This window comes from Seriola dumerili, unplaced genomic scaffold (genome assembly GCF_002260705.1).
Source record: "Seriola dumerili isolate Sdu_G_001 unplaced genomic scaffold, Sdu_1.0 BDQW01000052.1, whole genome shotgun sequence".
Lineage (NCBI taxonomy): Eukaryota > Metazoa > Chordata > Actinopteri > Carangiformes > Carangidae > Seriola > Seriola dumerili.
In genome coordinates, this window is record NW_019174307.1 from 16,643,249 (window position 1) to 16,662,734 (window position 19,486).

A 19,486-nucleotide genomic window follows, 5' to 3' on the forward strand; every position below is an offset into this window, starting at 1 on the left:
GAACATTTCAATGAATTCTTAAATAGAGCGTAGCTCTGACAAGCTTTCAAATTGTCTGTTGTTTGAATTCCAGCCAGCACCAAAGCTGTGGTGGAGGAGTCAAGCAAGCTGGCAGAGTGTGTGGGAAAGACACGTAGCCTGCTGAAGAAGATCCTGTCAGAAGGCATGGACAACTGCCTGACTAAGCTGGACAATGACCCCCAGGGCTACTTGTCTCAGCCTCTTACCCTGCTAGAAGCTGTACTGCAGGAGTGCCACAACACCTTCACTGCCTGCTTCCACTCCTTCTATCCAACCCCAGCATTGCAGTGGGCTTGTCTCTGTGACCTTCTCAACTGCCTCGACCAGGTAATTTGCTGGCAAAAGTTCTTCTAAGAGGGATCTGACAGCAGACCACATAACGGTGCTTAAAAGGGCTGCCACAAATTATTGTTTGCATTATCGATTAATCTATTGATCTATGATGATAAATACAAACAAAGACAGCAGGCCTACCTTATTTTTTCAGACAGAGACATGATACTCTTATCTAGAGTAAAGAAAAAGAAGATAATAAGATGAGTGATTCATTCTTATACTCCGTGTGTTTCAGGACATTGCTGAAGCCAACTTTCGCACATCCAGCAGCCGCCTGCTGGCGGCTGTAATGTCAGCTCTATGCAACACCTCAGTCAAGTTGACATCCATCCTGCCCATTGCATATGATGGGGAAGTGCTGCTGCGTTCACTGGTCAAGCAAGTCAGCACAGAGAATGACTCGGCCCTCGCTCACCGCTTTCCCCTGCTGGTGGCCCATATGGAGAAGCTAAGCCATGTGAGTGTTTGCACATCATATGCTGTACATCAGGTATCTTTTTTCAAAATGGTGGACATGAGTGCTTATGGGTGTGGTCTGTGACCCCAGAAATGTTTGATAGAGAGAACATGGTGGCCTCTGATTATTACCATATCCTGTTCTTGTCAAAATAAATATAAATAATGTTTTACTCCCATAGACGGAGGAAAACTTGATGGGCATGACCAGTTTCCGGGAGGTACTAGAGAAGATGCTGGTGATTGTGGTGCTGCCGGTGAGGAAGAGTTTGAGAAAGGAGGTGGAGCTGTTCTCTCCACACCTGGTCTCCAACACCTGTGGTCTGCTGGCCTCCATTGTCTCTGAGCTCACAGCCTCTGCCCTGGGCTCTGAGGTAACTTAACTCACACCAGTACTCACATGCCCCCTAACAAACACACACACGTAATATATGTAGGGACACAGGGCTTGGATGTGGCATATATAGACCCATGTTTAGTGTCCTTTTAAAAAGACACTGAATCCTGATGTGCTTTTTTTGGAGGTTTTCCCCAAAAAATATAAACACCTGTCATCCTTAGAATGTGTATGTTTTTTTTCGTTAACCTCTGATGTTTCTGTCCGGTTGTGGTCGTCTGTGATTGGAGATGACTTGTGCCACATTAATTTTAGTTGTTCAAGCAGCTTGCATCACAACTGCATCCATTTCCCTTTCTTTTGAAACCAGAATCTTTACATAACAGCCTTAATAGCTGTAGATGAGACCTGTCAACTAAACTACGTGTCTGTCCTCATCTTTCTTTCCTGTTTCCTCACGCCATATCCTTTTACTCAAGGCTCTGTTGTTATTGAAGTAACATTTCATAGTGACACGTCTTTCTTGGGACAAGGTATTGTCTTTACTTTTGCAAAAAAAAAAAAAAAAAAAAAAAAAAAAAAGAACAGGAAGAGAGGCATTGGGTTTTCTGTATTGTTTTTAAGCTGAGTCATTTAGTGGGTGGGACAGACGTCTGTCACTCTTCCTCTTTCACACATTTGATTTAATTGTCATCATTCTTTCTGTTCTCACACATACCCGGGTACTGCAGTCAGGACTCAAGCTTTCGTTGTCATAGTAACCGTCACTCGACATCACAGTTTTTCTCCCCCGTCTGTCGTCAGGGAAACAACGCTTCCTCCCCGGAGCACCTGGATGAGTCCCTTTGCAGCTGTGTCTTTTTAGTCAGTAGGCTGATATAAATAGAAGTAGTTTATATTACCTAACACATCTCAAACATGAGATTTTTTTATGTCAGTGTTTTTCTTAGAGCCCATCTATTTTCTCTCTGTCTCTAAATAAACCACATTGCTGGCCTTTACTTTTAGATAACAGCCATTATACATTCATCCATGAAATCCATTGATTATGCAGCAATATTTTAAATTTATTGCAGTTTTTATGCTTTGTCCTCAATATTTCAGTCTGGTGGTTTGCACACTGATTTTTGAGTGTAAGGTGATGATTATGCAGTGGACAAAGAAAATGATTGCTATTCAGTATTTCATTGTTTGCCAATATTTGTAGTAAAAAAAAAAAAACCCTCAAACGGGTTAAACAGCTGTATGTGGTTATAGAATAACCTGTGTAATATGTTCTTGCTCTTAAGGTTGATGGGCTGAACTCCCTCCACTCTGTCAAAGCATCTCCCAACCGCTTCACTAAAACGAGCCAGGGCAGGAGTTGGAACACTGGCAATGGCTCTCCGGATGCCATCTGTCTGACAGTGGACAAGCCAGGCGTTGTGCTGGTGGGCGTTTGTGTCTACGGAGGAGGGGGCATCCATGAGTATGAACTCGAGGTGCTGGCTGATGACGTAAGTGATTATGAAACATTGTCAGCTTATATTTTTATTATATTTTACACGTCTTCTGGCCTTGCTGAATGAGCTTGAAGCTTTTTTAGCTCACTGTTTTTGTACCACTGTTGTTCCCTCACCCTTCAGGCGCAGACAGAGCACCCAGGGGACTCTGCACATTCCCACAGGTGGACATCTCTTGAGCTGGTGAAGGGTACCTACAGCACTGATGATTCTCCCAGTGATATTGCTGAGATTCGCCTGGACAAGGCTGTGCCACTCAAGGTGCATAGGCTGTCAGAAAAACAATACTTACATATGGTGTTATATTTTTTTAAGATGCAGCTGTTATTGTAACTATTGTCTGACTTTATAGAATTTTCTGATGTTTTAAAAAAAAAAAAATGTGGATGTGTCAGTGATGGCTTTATTCCATTGCAGGAGGGGGTGAAGTATGCTGTCCGATTGCGAAACTACGGTAGCAGGACAGCTAATGGGGACGGAGGTATGACCACGGTGCAGTGCTCTGACGGTGTGTCCTTCACGTTCAGCACCTGCAGCTTGAGTAGCAATGGGACCAACCAGACCAGAGGACAAATCCCACAGATCCTCTACTACAGGTAAACACAAATCCAGCTTTATGTAATGTCTCCTAAGTTTTTTTTTTTTTTTTTTTTTTTTTTTTTTTGCTAACTCAAGTTTTTCCTCATGGTTAAAGGAGTGAGTATGATGGGGATCTCCAGTCTCAGCTGCTGAGCAAAGCCAATGAGGAGGACAAGAACTGCAGCAGAGCCCTGTCTGTTGTCAGTGCTGTGGTCAGAGCTGCCAAGGACCTGCTACATAGGGCCTTTGCTGTCGATGGTAGGCACAGCAAACCAACACCTGTTTTATCGAAGCCCTGATAATTCCTGTAGAGCTTCTTGGATTTAAATTAGATCACATAAACTCAGCCTGTCTGTCCTTTGTTCTTTCCAGTGGATGATATTCCGGAGTTATTAAGTTCATCCAGCCTGTTCTCCATGCTCCTGCCCCTTATCCTGGCCTACATTGGCCCTGTGGCTGCATCTGTACCTAAGGTAAGAGGTCAAAGCAGGAGGGCAATCCCTTTGTCTGTAAGTGTTAATTTGTCTTTTCCTGATGTGGCATTGTGGTGAAATGGCTCCTCTTCCTCATCCAGGCTGCTGTAGAGGTCTTTGGACTAGTTCAGGAGCTGCTACCTGCTGTCTCTGCCCTCAACCAAAAATATGCCCCACCCACCTTCAATCCCAACCAGTCAACAGACAGCACGACTGGCAACCAGCCTGAGCAGGGCCTGTCAGCTTGTACCACCTCAAACCACTATTCAGTAATGGAGAGTGACCACCCTTACAAGCAAGCAGGTGTCACACAATACAGGGTAAAGTATTCCTTTGCATTCTAGCTGCTTAGCAAGTAATTTGCACTTGAAAAAATAAGAGACATGAAATTAATCTTGCCTCTCCACCTTGCCTCAGGTATCATTCCCAGACTGTGTCCGTTGGACCACCATTGAGTTTGATCCTCAGTGTGGCACTGCACAGCCGGAGGATGTCCTACGCCTGCTCATCCCTAGCCGAACTCTTCACCTGTCCAGCCTGGGGGGAAAACCTCTGATCCATGACACCATCAACACCTGGACTGAGCTAAAGAAATTCTCAGGCTCCACAGGGTGGCCAACCACAGTCCTCGTGCTGCCAGGTAAGAAAAGCTTAGCAGTTCAACTTTTATTGGACATGCAGCTTCAAGTGTCATAACAGAATCACAAAGAAAAAATTGAAGTTCTTTTTTTTCTTATTTTAAAATCAAGACACATAATTGCACCGGACAAATTTTACTTCCTGATATTAATGCTTTTATTATCATATTAAAAGCATGGTTGGCCTTGACATGATAAAGTTGTCGTGCATTTCTGATATTTGAATTCATAAACACTTAAACTGCATGAAACACCCTTTATTATTTGAGGGGCTTGTCAGACTTGTAGCTGAAAGCAGTCGTCCCAAACATTAATTCAAAGGATGAGGAAAAGAATGCATTTCAATTACCTCACCACGATCTACAGCTCTGCTATGAGGATCAGAGGTTCGTCTTCCTTCTCATGTTGCAACAGTGTTTACATTTCTGGAAAGCATCGTCACCTGCCAAGCGCAATGTACTGCACAAGCAACTCTTTCGCCCTCATAAGGCAGCAGCGTCTATAGTACTCTTAAGCTCCCACTCTGGGATGATGTGTTACATACCTTACAAGGCGAACCGAGGGCAGTAAATTCCCAAAATCGCTTGCACTGTGATCACGAGAAAGCTATGCCAAACAAGACAAGTAGACAAACCCAAAATATGAATTATGGCAATGCATTCATTTGTTAACTGTAAGAGCACTAGCATTATTTATGGTGAAATGTGTATGATGAAGCTTTAATAAGGAGTGATTGAGGAGTGATGTCGTTCTAAACCCATCGGTTATTCTTGCAGCCTAGTTATTGTTCAATGATCTTAATTGTTCTCCTGAGTGCTTTAATCTGCTTAATGAGGCTTTACTCAGTCACAGCAGGCAGCCATTAGTTTACCAGTGATCACTTACAGAGCTCCAACCTCTCTTTTCATCCATTATTACACGTTTCTGTCCTCCCTACTCTCAGGAAATGAAGTTCTGTTCTCACTGGAAACAGCATCCGATTATGTTAAAGATGAGAAAGCTTGCTTCTACGGCTTTAAGTGTGTGGCTGTGGGATATGAATTCAACCCTGGCCCTGATGAGGTACAGACACTCTTCTGTCAAGCATCATAATTCAATCTTTTGACTGTGCTGCATCCTGTATGTCATCTCTACCATGTAAAAAAAATAACTTTCTTAACAAAGTATTTTGGACATTTCAGGGTATTATCCAACTAGAGAAAGAGTTGGCCTACCTGGGCAGCGTATGTGCTGCAGCTCTGATGAAGAAGGACCTGGCACTCCCTATAGGTAAGGAAAAAACCCAAAAACCTGTATGATGCCATGATACTTTGTGACAACTGGGAGCAAATGAATCTTGGGTGACATCTTGAGTAAACCATTCATCTATTTTTCTAATCTTTTTAATTCAAGGCAATGAATTGGAGGAGGATCTTGAGATTCTCGAGGAAGCCTCTTTACAGGTATGTATTCTTTTAAATTCAAAGATATTCTTTAAGACTTGTTGTGGTCTTGTGGAAAGAACAGTATATCTCTTACTATATTATACTATACTAAACAGTTTTTCCTTTGCCCTCCCCCAGGTGTGTAAGGCCCACTCAGGGATTCTGGGAAAGGGTCTGGCCTTGTCTCACTCCCCTACCATCCTGGAAGCCCTGGAGGGGAATCTGCCCCTCCACCTCCAAACCAATGAGCACTCTTTCCTTGAGGACTTCATCACCTGTGTACAGAGCTCAAGTGGAGGACGTCTGGCCAGGTAAGATTTTGTGTGCAGTTGATTGCAGATGACTCAGTTGTTTAGGTTTTGAGTGGTGATTCCCTGACATCATTGCTAATTCAAGTCATTTCCCTCCCCATCTCTCTCCCCCTTTGTTCTTTTGTCACATGCAGGTGGCTGCAGCCAGACTCTTATGCAGACCCTCAGAAGACATCTCTGATCCTGAACAAAGATGACATACGCTGTGGATGGCCAGCTACCGTGGTTGTACAGACCAAAGACCAGTATGGAGATGTGGTGCATGTTCCCAACATGAAGGTCAGGATAATTGCTTTGGCTTTTCTGCTTCCAAATGAAATGAAATGCCTTTTGACTAATTTTGTCTGCGATGTCAAATCAAAAAGTAAAGTTGTTACTCATCATTTTTCCAGTGCCACCGTGCCACCTTTCTGATTGGTTTGACTCGGTTTCTCGTCTAGGTGGAAGTAAAGGCTGTACCTGTTTCACAAAAGAAGTCAATGCAGCCTGAAAATGTGAAGAAGCTGCAGCGGCTTCCTGGAGGCTCCTCCCCTTCGTCCTCTGGTCCTGACCTTACCTTTGGAGGTCTGCCAATGCCCAAGCTGGAGGCCACGTACGAGCCCATGATTGTGAAAGAAGCTCGATACATTGCTATTACCATGATGAAGGTCAGCCTCATGCAACTGGCGGTTGTCCTGTAGATTCTACACAAGGGGGAGTTGTTTGCTCCCTATAGGGAATAGCAGTTTAGACCTGCAGAACCTGTCAGTATTACAACTATAAGCCAAGAAAGGTGTTAGCATCTGCAATGTAAACATGTGCACCTCTTACACTGTCTACAGCTGTTGTTTTTCTGTTTATCTGCAGTTTTACATTCAAAAGTTGTGCCAACTCATCTTGCAATATAAAATAAAGCATAATTGGAAAAGACAAAAAATAAATTGGAATTGAAAGATTAAAGGTATTAGAGAAGACCCGGTAAAAATGGTTTCTTTTTCTGTCATACTAAACTTGTAAAATACTGTATTTTGGTAGAGCAGTGTTTTTGTTGTTACCTTCACAGTTGTGCCCTTTGTTTTTTCAGGCATATGAAAACTACTCCTTTGAAGAGCTGCGTTTTGCTTCCCCCACCCCAAAGAGGTAAGTGAGGTAATGCAGAAACAAAACTCAATTACCAGTGAGACACAATCTACTTATTGATCATTTCCCGCACAGACCCAGTGAGAACATGCTGATTCGTGCCAACACTGATGGAACCTACAGCGCCAACTGGACCCCAGGAGCAGTAGGCCTCTATACAATCCACGTCACCATTGATGGCATTGAGATAGGTAAATCAGTGTAAATCTGATTGGATAGAACAGCCTGTTCTAGTGTTTCCCACACTGTGAATAGAGGTTATTCACTGATGACCATTACCAACTTCCTAAACCCCACTAAGTGACATAATACAATGCATCTGCTATGCATATTGATTAATTAATATTTTCAGGCCTTCAGAATGTGTACAATGTTGAGCTGTAAATGGTCTTTTCATTTAGATGCTGGTTTGGAGGTGGAAGTCAAAGACCCCCCCAAAGGCATGATACCACCTGGAACTCAGATGGTGAAACCAAAGGCTGAACCTCAGCCTAGCAAGGTGAGCTTTTTCTTTTGATTAATCACCAGGGGCATGAACATACACATAAATACACCTATAAAATGCATGCATGCTTGCACTCACCCATCAAATACAACTCAACAGAGACCAGAAACAATATTTTCCTGCCTTATACCTGTTAATATCAATTCATAACTATAACCACTTTAACTAAATTCTTACCCCAAAAGCTGCATTGAGCAATATTTTGATATAAATGCTGAAACAAGGCACTTCCTATAACATGGAGTTGTTAATATTGCCATTTGTACTGAGATAAGACATGTCCGTTTGCACCTCTAGCTTGCTGATCTGACAAACAAAACAAACACAGATTCATTGAAAAGCAATGAAGACTGACTGTAAGATATCTGTCCAGTACGAGGTGGAAGGGATCCAATACAAACCAGTGAACAAATTCAGATATTTAGCAAGGAAAAGAGAGACATATTTTTGTGTAATGGGCAAACAAGCAAACTGCTTGTTAATATGTTCCTCGTAACTTCATGAGGTTCTTTGTAGGACTCTTCACATCTCGGACACCACCTTTTTGACCTGTTGCCCTCTGACGGGTGCTACAGGACCATCAAAGAACGGACCACCAGACTCAAAGACAGTTTCTTTTCCAGCGTCATAAACACAGTTAACTCAAACAAGCGTTGAATGACCCCTTACGTGCAATATGATGACTGTCTTTCTTGGACAATATTTATTAGATCTAGTGCTGTAATTGCATTTATTCTTATTCAATAAGTGCATTCAGTTATTTATTTTTCTTATTATTTTAGAACCTGTGTTGCTGGCTGTGGTTGTTTGTTTGCTGAGGTTGTTTTGTTTCCCTGTGTCCTTTAATGAACTAATCAGGAGTAGCGTCCTTAATTTGGTTGTATTCTGTGAAATAACAAAGTCTGTCTATTTTTATTTCTATTTCCATAATAAGACTATAAGTTGGGTTATTCACAGTACTCAGGTTATTGTGTGCATGTAAACATTCTGACTGCTGGTACTGTATCTCAGTCATTTATTGAAACAGCAGAGACTGATATTTTGAAAATTAACAAAAGAGTGGTCGGAAGTTATTTTTGAACGTTCACATGCAAAGAATGCATCAAACTGATGTTAGGCATGTTGGGGGTCATCATCATTTTGTGAAACGTGTGGCATTTTGATTTTGCACTCCATAATGGGGAAACAAGCAACAATATAGCAATACGCTTTAAATCAACACTGCGTATCTTCCTTCGGAACGTGCGTTCCATGGTTTTCCATGCACCAGTATAGCTGTAGACTTGTGCTACTGAAAATAGAGCTGCCAAAGTTTTTCCTTAACTTTTCCCGTGTGTATGTGTGTACTCAGAAGCTAGCTCTGTGTGGGTTAATGCATGCAACCTCCCACTGTCAACTTGTCCTGCTTCCTCTTCTTTCTCCTCCTGCTGCTGCACTTCTTGTCTTTTTTTTTTTTTCTTTCTATTCTTTGCTCCTGCCGCTCACAGTCTCCATCTCCCCTCTGCTTCTCTCAGGTCCGCAAATTTGTGTCCAAGGACAGCGCAGGCCTGCGTGTGCGTAGTCACCCCTCCCTGCAGAGTGAACAGATAGGCATAGTGCATGTCAATGGCACCATCACTTTCATTGACGAGGTAATTGACTTTAGACCAGGCGGAATATAAATTATGTCATATAAGTTTACTAGCTGGAGCACTGTCCACTTTTATTCTATTTCTGTATTTCTCCTCTTTAAATCATTAAGACAGAATCATAAATATTGTAATCCTGGTGTTTTTGTCTAGATTAACAATTTTAAGTAATTTTGAGTCTTCTTAGATGGTTTCGGTGTATTATGTAATTCCCTTTCTCAGTAATGATTACAACTTTCAAAGCTTATAAATTTGTTGCTCTTACTTTATGTTGCTTCATATTCTTGCAAGGCACTCTGAGGCTACAGGAAAGTCTTGAATGCCTGCACCATACAATATATCCAAAGGATGTGATGGATTTAAATCAAAACCAAAATTAAAATTGTAGCATTTATTTAATGACAAGTATTTAGTATATTTACCAGTCCTGCACAGCAGCTGCACCCTCACCCTTTGGTAGCAACACTAGTGACACGTTTCTATATGTATCACTTGCACCCTGCTGTAAGCTCAACTTAGAGTCCTCTAGTGTGACTTTCCTGCAGCCTCAGGAGTGCTGTGGTGTGCGTGTGAGCGTGTGAGCGTGTGTGTGTGTGTGTGCGCGCGCGCATGCGTGTCTGTGTGTGAGTGTGAGTGTGAGTGTGTGTGAGAGAGCTCGCGTGTGTGAAGGTGCTGCCCTTCCTGTTTCCATAGTAACAGGAGGGCACGGCTGTGCTCTGCTCTGTTGCTTGTTTTCCCGTAGATCCACAATGATGATGGTGTGTGGCTCAGGCTCAATGATGAAACAGTAAAGAAGTATGTTCCCAGCATGAATGGGTACACTGAAGCCTGGTGCCTCTCTTTTAACCAGCACCTGGGCCGGAGCCTACTGGTCCCAGCCGACGTAAGTAGAAGACGGCCTGCTGAGCAGTCTGACTCGGTTTAGCAAGAAGAGAGGCTCCTGTGCTGTTCATTTAGGGAAAAGCTCAAAGGTCATCTTTGTTGTTTAATGATAATGGGTTTTCAGTCAGGGACTTACTTGTGTTTGGCACCCACTCCCCAAATGTCTTCAAAGCATGGTAAACTGAGAACTTTATCAGAGTATAACTACTGGGGTGCTCACTTGCATGAAACATCTATATAACAACACTGAGTATGAAACTTTCACTAACACACTGCAAAGGAACAGCAGCTGGGAGCATGCATGCATTAACTCATATTTGAGGGCAAAAAGTTTACCATCACGCGACCATTGTATGTTTAGCTGGACAGGACACTTGTAAATGCTCACATGCCAAGGGAGTATATTTTTAGTGCATTGAAGTGAACCCCAATGCAGGAATTGACAGACAAGGAAAAAAGGTAGTAAAGGAGCAATTTCATCTGGTGAAGTTTGTTAGTCTGCACTGCTCAGTCTTCTTTTCTTCATTGCCTCTCACTCACAATTCATGAAAACACACTACAGCATGTGATAACAATGGTTTCTCTCGCATTTTGCTCCATGCCACAAAAACCGCCATAATATGCAACAGACTCAAATGAAGAATGTGACTGGGTATGATGGAAGACATGAATATTTCGGTAATAGGAAAGTATCAGAAAACAAGATGTTAATGTCTAGGTGGTTTTCTGTCATGAAGCAGTCACTGGTCCACAAAAATTCAGTGGGAAATTATGCCTCTACTGCTCTACAATTCCACCTTTGCATTGGGATGCTTTAGGTGCTAGGAGGCTTCCATGTAAGGTCTCTGTCTGAACAGCATGACACACTACATCATCCAAGTGGGGAATTTTTTTGGAAGTTTTTTCTTTATATGTATTTCATTTGGTCATGGATTTGGAAAAACGAGCCCGTGGTTTTTAGAGTGGACTTGAAATTCTTCTGCCCCTGCAACTGGGTTTTGTATATTTATTAATGCATTTGATTCTTGGATTCGTATTGTAAAATTACAGGCTGTGCCTGTATTTGCAGTTCCTCATGGCCCCTTTTATCAGTGCTCCACAACTAACCGGCCTATCTGACACCAGTCAGATTCTGTCCTCTCTTCTTCACTTTCTCAAATAACCTCTGATCCTGGAAATTCCAGAAGAGCCAGGCCAAAATTGATTTTTTTCTTCCAAAAAAATACACGAGCACCTTCCCCCATCCTATTTTCTCTCCTTTCTCGGGTCGTCTACTGTTTCTTGACTGTCTCACGATCTGTTGCTCAGAATGTCTTTAACGCTAGCCAAGGAGTCAGGGATATCGGCTTTTTGTCGTGGACCCCCTTAACTATATTCCCACCGCAGGTGAGTTGTTTGAAGGAGGGATAAATAGCTTGTCTGCCCCATAGCGTATCATCTATCTGTTGCTCTCCTTGTCCTCTTGAACCCCTTGTGACTTTGTAGTTTTCCCACAGTGTTAATCGGGCATAAGAGACCGAACCACAATTGCATGGTTGATACAGTATGTCAGCGGCTACTACTCTTATAGACTACTGCAGTATTCACATTTGGGATTTTTGAATAATTATTGTACAAGCTTGTATGTTGCATGGGGTTGAAGATACTAATGTCCAGTCTGTTGCATGAGGTCTTGTTTGAAAAGCTTGTCAAATATAGTCCTGTATCCTTGTGTTTCATAGCATGCCTCCATTTTGATTGTATGAAAATAAGTGAACATTTGAGTAGGTCCATTGTCTATCAGTCATCTAAATTGCATTAATTTGATGTTGAGTGGAATATTGAGTTCTTATGTTCTTATGTACTGCAAATATTTTAATCTTTTAACATGTACGTACAGGACATTTAATATTTAGGGGTAAAAATTTGGTTTTTGAATCTGACTTATTGCTGTTGAGAATGGAAGTGTATGTAGGTTTTTAGTTGTCCCTTTCATGTGATATCTAGAGGTAAGACAAGAGTATCTCATCTGAGAGGGAAATGGCCTATTAAAATAGTTTATTGGAATAGTTCAACATTTTGGGAAACACACTTATTTTCTTTCTGCCAAGACTCAGATGAGAACTCCCTGTCCAGTAAATGTAAAGCTACAGGTTAGCTTAGCTTAGCATAAAGACTGGAAACAAACAACTCGACTTAACTCTGTCTGAAAGTGACAGAATGAGCATAACAGTGCCTAAAGCTTAACTAATTAATGCATTTTATCTCATTTGTTTAATCCATACGAAAGCAAAGTGCTAAAACAGCAAGATGTGGTTTTACAGGAGTTATGTGCTTGACTATTTATTTGCAGGGAACTGTAACTTCATAAAGTTTCTGTTGAGACCTCACAGTGACTCCAAGAACATTGCTGAGCCAAGCTAAAGCCCCGTAACTAACACATAACTACCCCGTTTTGGTTTTTTGGGGGTTTTTTTGTACAGATTAAACAAACAAAACATGAGAGCTAACCGTTTTCCCCTGTTTCCAGTGTGTATGCCAAGATAAGCGGCTGCTGGCTGTAGCTCCATATTCTTGATAATTAACGGACAGATGTGAGAGTGTTATCAGTCTTCTCATCTAACTCCTGGCAAGAGAGTCTTTTCCAAAATGGCCTACTGTTGATATAAGACCATGAGGACCACACAGCACATGTCCAGCTTTATGATTTCTTGCTATGATTTCTTGGACACAGGCCTAATCTTGTTGCTTTCTAAAAATGTAACCTTAATTTATACAGGGAAGGTTGGCTGAGTATACACACTCTTTTACAACTCCCTGTTACACTGCCAACGTTGGCTTTTCCCCGTAATAATTTAGGACTTAGTTTGTCTGAGCCTTGTCCTGGTCTTTCATATTTTTGCCGCCTGTTGATCTGTTACTCTGCTTCTAATCCATGCTCTTACCTCTTGCAGGAGGTCAGGGGCCAATCGGAGGAGAACGTTAAGGAGGTGAGCAGCTGCCCTTCCCACGAGGCCCCCATTCGGGTGCAGAACAGGGCAGGGCAGGGCGGCGGCCCGGGGCTTTATAAGGTAGTGAAGACCGGCCCCTCTGGTCACAACATCAGAAGCTGTCCAAACCTTAGGGGTATCCCCATTGGAATGTTAGTACTTGGCAACAAGGTCAAGGCCATAGGCGAGGTACGCACTCACCCCAAATAATGCAATGTTTTTTTTGTGGCTGGAGATGAATAAATCAGTCTGTTTAGATCACGCAATGTACTAAAGCTGATGCTAGCAGATTTTGGCCTTAATTCTCAGAAATTAGACTTCCCTGTTTTTCCTAAATTGATTTTGAATGTAAAGAATGTAATCTCTCTTTCTAAGGGGAATACATCAGCTGCTTCTGGGTGTGGGTGTGTGTTCTGTATCTTTCCACTTGTTGAGGTCTAATCAGCTCCTGTGGCTGCAACATTTTTTGCGTGCTTCCTGACTTACTAATTTCAGTTTGTCTATAAATCCATTGCAGTTTCAGGGTTTCATATTCAGCTGCCTCGAGACTTCTCAGGGGAAGTCTGATCACAAAATGCTGGAGCCTCTTTGTGCCTTGACTGTATCTTTCTTGCACTTTTAACAATTCTGTCAATATTCTTTGAACTTGATAAATTGTCTTTGGCCTGGTGATGAGTGAAGCCTTCTCTCTTTTGGATATGACCTGTCATTGGCTGCTGCGGTGTGTCATGCTGTTCAATAGTTTGTTCTCTGAGCCTATACTGGAATGCCCTGTCTGGATCTGAGAGGTGCAGCCTGCACATACTAATACTACCGTCTGTGTGTGTTTTTCCAAAATGATAATATTCCAGGAAGTTGAGAAAAAACAACCTCTTGCATTTACCTTTCAATAAGCTACCTGTTTCTTTGAGTAAGTTTTTTTTTTTTGATATGACCTGTCATTGGCTGCTGCGGTGTGTCATGCTGTTCAATAGTTTGTTCTCTGAGCCTATACTGGAATGCCCTGTCTGGATCTGAGAGGTGCAGCCTGCACATACTAATACTACCGTCTGTGTGTGTTTTTCCAAAATGATAATATTCCAGGAAGTTGAGAAAAAACAACCTCTTGCATTTACCTTTCAATAAGCTACCTGTTTCTTTGAGTAAGTTTTTTTTTTTTTCATTTTGGCTACATCAGTTTTGTCCTGCAGTGTCTGCTGATACACAAAATCAATTGATGTGATCTACAGCTGTAGATTTTTGTATGTGTCAATCAGATGAATTGAATGTTTGCATGTTAGTGATCTACTCCAGTAAAGTTTGTGTCTGTGCAGTAATAACATGGATGGACGGAGGGTTGATATGGGAAACGGCTGTGACTGGTTTTTTAAAGACTAGGGCCAGACAGAGTATGCAAGTGTGTGAGACAAGTGTCCAGTGTGTGTGTGAGTACAGATAAAGAGTGTTGTTTGTGTATCAGGTGGTCAACTCAGAGGGGACCTGGGTACAGCTGGATAAGAACAGTGTAGTGGAGTTCTGTGAGAGTGATGAAGGAGAGGCCTGGTCATTGGCCAGAGACCGCGGGGGAAACCAGTACCTTCGCCATGATGACGGTAAGCCACAGCTTGACCTTGCTTCACAATACTGCTCATAAACCAGAATTAAAACCCAGGAGAAAATGTGATATATTTTAAGATACCACAATCTAATTTGCTCTTACAGAACAAGCATTGCTCGAGCATGGGGCCCAGACCCCACCACCCAGCCCTTTCTCTGTGCAGGCCTTCAACAGAGCCGCAACTTCTAACGGAGCACAGGGCTTTGACTATGGCATCTCCAACAACAAAGGTGAGGTGAACTAGAGAAGGTTTTAAGAGACCAGATTTTGCAAACATATCCTCAATCTGCATATCACTTTGCTTTTAACATCATCACATTCTTTGACTCTGTTCATTTACATTTGAGGTTTTTAAGTCCTCATGAGGTTTTTGCATTACTGATGTGTATCTCACCTCTAACTTTGCCCACTTGTGTTGATTTGATTATTTCCTGCTTTATTTAGCAGACAGTGCCTCACCTCTTCCCTTGCTTTTGACTGAGACTTTTCTCACAAATAGTTTGATAGATAATGCATTTTAATTGTATAATTTGGCTGATGTGGTAAGAACACTTTTTGGGCTCAGATGTTTGGGTTGGTCAATCCCTTTAAAGTCACAGGTGCCATCAGTCACTGATCTATCATTTCTTTTTATTTATGCATGCTTTTTTATTGTGTCTGCTCTTGTTATCTCATGCCTAACATCTCCGCAATGTCAGGCATATGTCTGTGTGTGTGTGCATGGGCGAGTCCATGTGCTTCCACTTAGTGGACTACTGTGGGCTTCATTTAGTTGGGTAATGTGGGATAGCCCAACGCAGATAACTGGTCCTGAACACGTCTCTGTGATTTCACCTTTTACTCTATGTTGTCTTAATTTAGTCTTTTAGAAAACATTTGATAATTCACTGTTTTCTTTAAACTATAGGTGATTACTGAGAACATCACCTGAATGAACTCATCAGTTTTGCTACACCATCAAAGATTAGCTCGCTCCAAACATATCTGTTTGTCTCTCTGCCTAAATATTGTGCTGACGCTGTGTCAATTTTCTTTCAAACTGCTTTTCTCTTCCTCACTTTGCTTGAAAAAGGAGGTTGATCTGTTGAGACACATAACCATGCTAATCCGAGAACAATGGTTCCGCAAATAATACAGTTATCTCTCTTGCTATCACAATGCTTGCTCTTCCGTATATTAATGGCCCCATTGACACTTCTCATTCACACACTCATTTGAAGTGTCTGGATAAAAACCAGATTCAATTTCATACTGGCGTTTGCACTAAGCCACATATATGTGTCTTAGTTAGGCAGATCACAAATCTGATTGCCTCTAACTTGTTTTTACCATTCTAAATGCAAATCTGCGTAGCTCTTGCTCCAATCTGGAGGTTGATGGAAATGCACCTGAATCTGTTTGCTACACAGAACGCAAACATGTTGTCAAGCTTTCTGTATGATTGCAAATGTTACAACTGCAGGAGCTCCCTTTATTTCTGTCATTTTAATATGACAGATAGAAAGATGACTAATTTCAGTGTCATTTTTGGCTGTCATTAGCACAGGCAAGAATATAGTCCCTTCCAAACAGAGATCCAGCTATGTTCATTATGTCGCCTTTCCTTGTTTACACTGAACCAATCAGTCAGTACAATGCTGCATGTCGGCGTTTGGGAATCGCAGTTCAAGTTGCAACTGTAGGTCAAGGTCACAGCTTCTGCTGAACCACCCGAGTCACCTGTGTAAGGGATCCAACGTACTGTGGATTATCAGTTGGCCACCTTTTAGACTGGTCAGCTTGATGCACCAGCTTGTGGCAAAACACTTTGAGGAAGCTGGAGAGCTTTTTGACAGGTCTCTCAGGCTTCAATACTCAGCCATGGTGGTTGATTTCCCCATCTCGGCTTTACCCAGGGAGCCTGCCAATCCTGGCTCCGACACTTCAGAGTATCTCTTCAGTAACCTACTGTACATTGCGTACTCTGTCATAAACTACATAGTGACTGTTTTCTATCCGGCTGGTGAACCATTAAACTAGTCACTGAACAACAGTTGTGTCTAGAGATTGGGAGACTTCTGTGATGAGTGGTGAAAGGTTTTGAATGAGGAATGATGCAGTGTCAGCTTAATATACAATATATTTTTTCCCCTGCACATGTCTTTGGATCTTCTGAAGTGGTCATGCAGGCTTTCCTCAGAGTGATTCTTAAAATGAACGCTTAAGAAGAGACCCCTCTCCGCCCCTCCCATAATATATCTCTTCCCCAAATAGAGTTGTGAAATGGGAGGAGCTGCTTGTTCTGGAAAGTTTTCTGTTAATTATATTCTCAGCAGTTCTTCAACATAGACACACTGGAGATTTCTGCATATTTTAACAATGCTTTACCTTTACATTATGACTATCAGAGTTTATGTTAAGTCCCCTTTTTGCATTGGTTAGGTATGGTGAATGGCAAATACTAAAACAGCCTACATTACTCTGGAAAGGTATAAATCAGAGCTTTAACATTCAGAATGCCTTGATGTTGCAAGTGGGAATAAAACCCCACATCATAGCTACTGGAATCATGAAAATTTGTCAGAGAATCCAAAAGTCAACTGATTTCCTTTTTTAATATAAATCGTATAGTCAGGTTTTTACAAAGTGTAATCTTTAGCCTCGCGTCTTTTGTGTACGTATTGGATGTTTTTTGCCAAAATGCTTCAGGGGAATCGTCGTTTTCTTGTCTCTTTCAGTTTTTCCGTATGCACGCAGGCTTGTATCTTTTGCCTTTTTTTAATTGAAGAACCAGATGATTCCTGGTATGGCTCCTCGCCTTTTGTACTCCCTTCAATTCTGCTTCAACCAGGGGCGTGTCATGCCCATTGTAGGCCTTGGAAGTTCCCCGATTGCCCGTCACTTAATGTTGTCTTTGCACAAAACGAACAGAACTTTCCAGGACTCTGGATGCCCATAATAGCTCCCCCCATTTCGCACATCTATTGTGTTATGGGAGATGACTAGATGACTGACTGATAGAAAACAAACAGTTAATGACCCTCATCCCCCTTTGGAAAGCTTAAACCATAGTATAAGCTCTAGTTTTTCCCCTTCCTCTGTCTCCATGTTTGCAGGTGACCGGTTGAGTGCCATACTGAATTCCATTCAGTCTGGGCCTTTCCTCTCAGCAGCTCCCTCTTCCTCCGTATTTGAGCAAGCCGCCCAACCTCCCTCCTCCTCTTCCCTTGTCCACAGCCCATTTGTGTTTGGACAATCCCCCTCCCAACTGTCTCAGCCACAACCACAGCTTCTGAGTAAGTCTGTCCTGCTTTCTGACAGCGCTTGCTTGCACAGGTGTTGCTCCTTTTCCTCACAGCTTTTTGTTTTCCGGATTTTTTCTCTGTTCATTTTATTTTATGTTTTTTCTGGGGAGGAGCAGCAGCGATATGTGACACATAACGATGTAGTTATGTTCTACAATGCAGAAATATCCATAACAAGCCAACATGTCTATTATTCAATGTTTAAATCTTGTTTCTGAAAAAAAAAAAAACAAGTCAGGTGACACTACCTTAAAAAATATGCATTTATGGGTATTTTCACTTGTTTTTAAAACAAGATTTTAAACTTTAATAGTAGACTAAACATCTTGTTAAAAGGGATATTTGTTGCCGAGTGCTGAAGTAATAGGCTGAGTTGCTTAATTTTCTGCTTGCTTTCTCGCTAAGTGTGCCTTTCTGCCTCCTCATCTTCTTCATTGCTGCTTTAACTTTAGATTGGCATCCTCCATCCTCGATCAACACCTTGTTTCATTTTCTGCCTCAACCAGCCCAGGGCTTCACTGCAAATATAAACAACTAAATAGTTGTTGGTTTTCCGTCTACAATAATCCCCTAAAACAGCAACATTTCACATCAGTAATCATTTAACATATAACAGTTGTTCTCACTGGATAATTCAAATAAAAACAATACCACTATTTCAAAAGATTTTATCTTACAACATGATCCAAAATATCTGTTTTTCTGTCGGTAACTTTTTCAGCCTGTATGCCTGTATAGCTTTCTTTCTCCCTGTCTGTCTTTTCTTGTGTTTTCTCTCTACTCGTTCTATTTCTCATGGAGATGTCATGGAGAAAAAAAGAATTCATGCTCTCTGTTTAGCATACTGGTCGGTGACTTAGTCTTCACATGTACCATTCACACTCTCACTATGAATAACATGGATTAAATAATGTTTTATTTGATCTTGGAATGAGTTATGTGAATATGATTCGGATTTGGGCTGTAAAAGACAATGTTGTGTTATTTTTGAGATACCTTAATCCTATTTTACAGGATAAAGGATTGTTGCACTATAAAACCTTTGATATTGAGGATGTTTGTGGAGCACTTCATAAATGTCTTCTTCGTCAGCCTCTTCAGAATCCTGGCTAAATGAATGCAGTGTGCCAAAGGTGTTTGTTAGCTTCTACAAGAAGGGTTAATACTGTCCATCATATATTCAATCAAGAGCACAAATAATGAAAAAATGCACACATACATTTTTTTTCTTCTCTATGACACCTCTACGGCTCTGATTTATCTTTTCCTCTTCTATAACGGTGTCTATCTTCATGTCTATCACTTTCTCTACCCATCTATAGATCGTTCCCTCACTTTAACGTGTTGTCCTTTTTTGCCTTCTTCTATTTCGCCTTCTTGACTTGACCCCATTGCCTCTTTGTGCTTTCTTTCTTTCTCTCTGCG

The 19,486-nt window shown here is 41.7% G+C and overlaps 1 protein-coding gene across 14 annotated transcripts in view; it reads left to right on the forward strand.

Moving 5' to 3' along the window:
* mycbp2 (MYC binding protein 2, E3 ubiquitin protein ligase) overlaps positions 1-19,486 on the forward strand; it is a 61,479-nt gene that overhangs the window by 28,183 nt on the left and 13,810 nt on the right. For 8 of the 14 annotated variants that reach the window (XM_022740522.1, XM_022740523.1, XM_022740528.1 and 5 more), the window contains 25 exons: positions 74-348; positions 593-814; positions 996-1,187; positions 2,440-2,646; positions 2,776-2,913; positions 3,070-3,248; positions 3,347-3,489; positions 3,604-3,704; positions 3,806-4,024; positions 4,122-4,344; positions 5,286-5,404; positions 5,524-5,611; positions 5,735-5,784; positions 5,905-6,077; positions 6,212-6,356; positions 6,518-6,724; positions 7,141-7,196; positions 7,272-7,387; positions 7,598-7,695; positions 9,216-9,332; positions 10,072-10,212; positions 13,145-13,369; positions 14,640-14,772; positions 14,882-15,007; positions 17,873-18,052. In XM_022740522.1, the coding sequence (XP_022596243.1) occupies positions 74-348; positions 593-814; positions 996-1,187; positions 2,440-2,646; positions 2,776-2,913; positions 3,070-3,248; positions 3,347-3,489; positions 3,604-3,704; positions 3,806-4,024; positions 4,122-4,344; positions 5,286-5,404; positions 5,524-5,611; positions 5,735-5,784; positions 5,905-6,077; positions 6,212-6,356; positions 6,518-6,724; positions 7,141-7,196; positions 7,272-7,387; positions 7,598-7,695; positions 9,216-9,332; positions 10,072-10,212; positions 13,145-13,369; positions 14,640-14,772; positions 14,882-15,007; positions 17,873-18,052 (3,873 nt within the window). The remainder of the gene's footprint in view (positions 1-73; positions 349-592; positions 815-995; positions 1,188-2,439; positions 2,647-2,775; positions 2,914-3,069; positions 3,249-3,346; positions 3,490-3,603; positions 3,705-3,805; positions 4,025-4,121; positions 4,345-5,285; positions 5,405-5,523; positions 5,612-5,734; positions 5,785-5,904; positions 6,078-6,211; positions 6,357-6,517; positions 6,725-7,140; positions 7,197-7,271; positions 7,388-7,597; positions 7,696-9,215; positions 9,333-10,071; positions 10,213-13,144; positions 13,370-14,639; positions 14,773-14,881; positions 15,008-17,872; positions 18,053-19,486) is intronic. The other 6 variants (XM_022740530.1, XM_022740533.1, XM_022740536.1 and 3 more) reach the window with 4 other exon arrangements.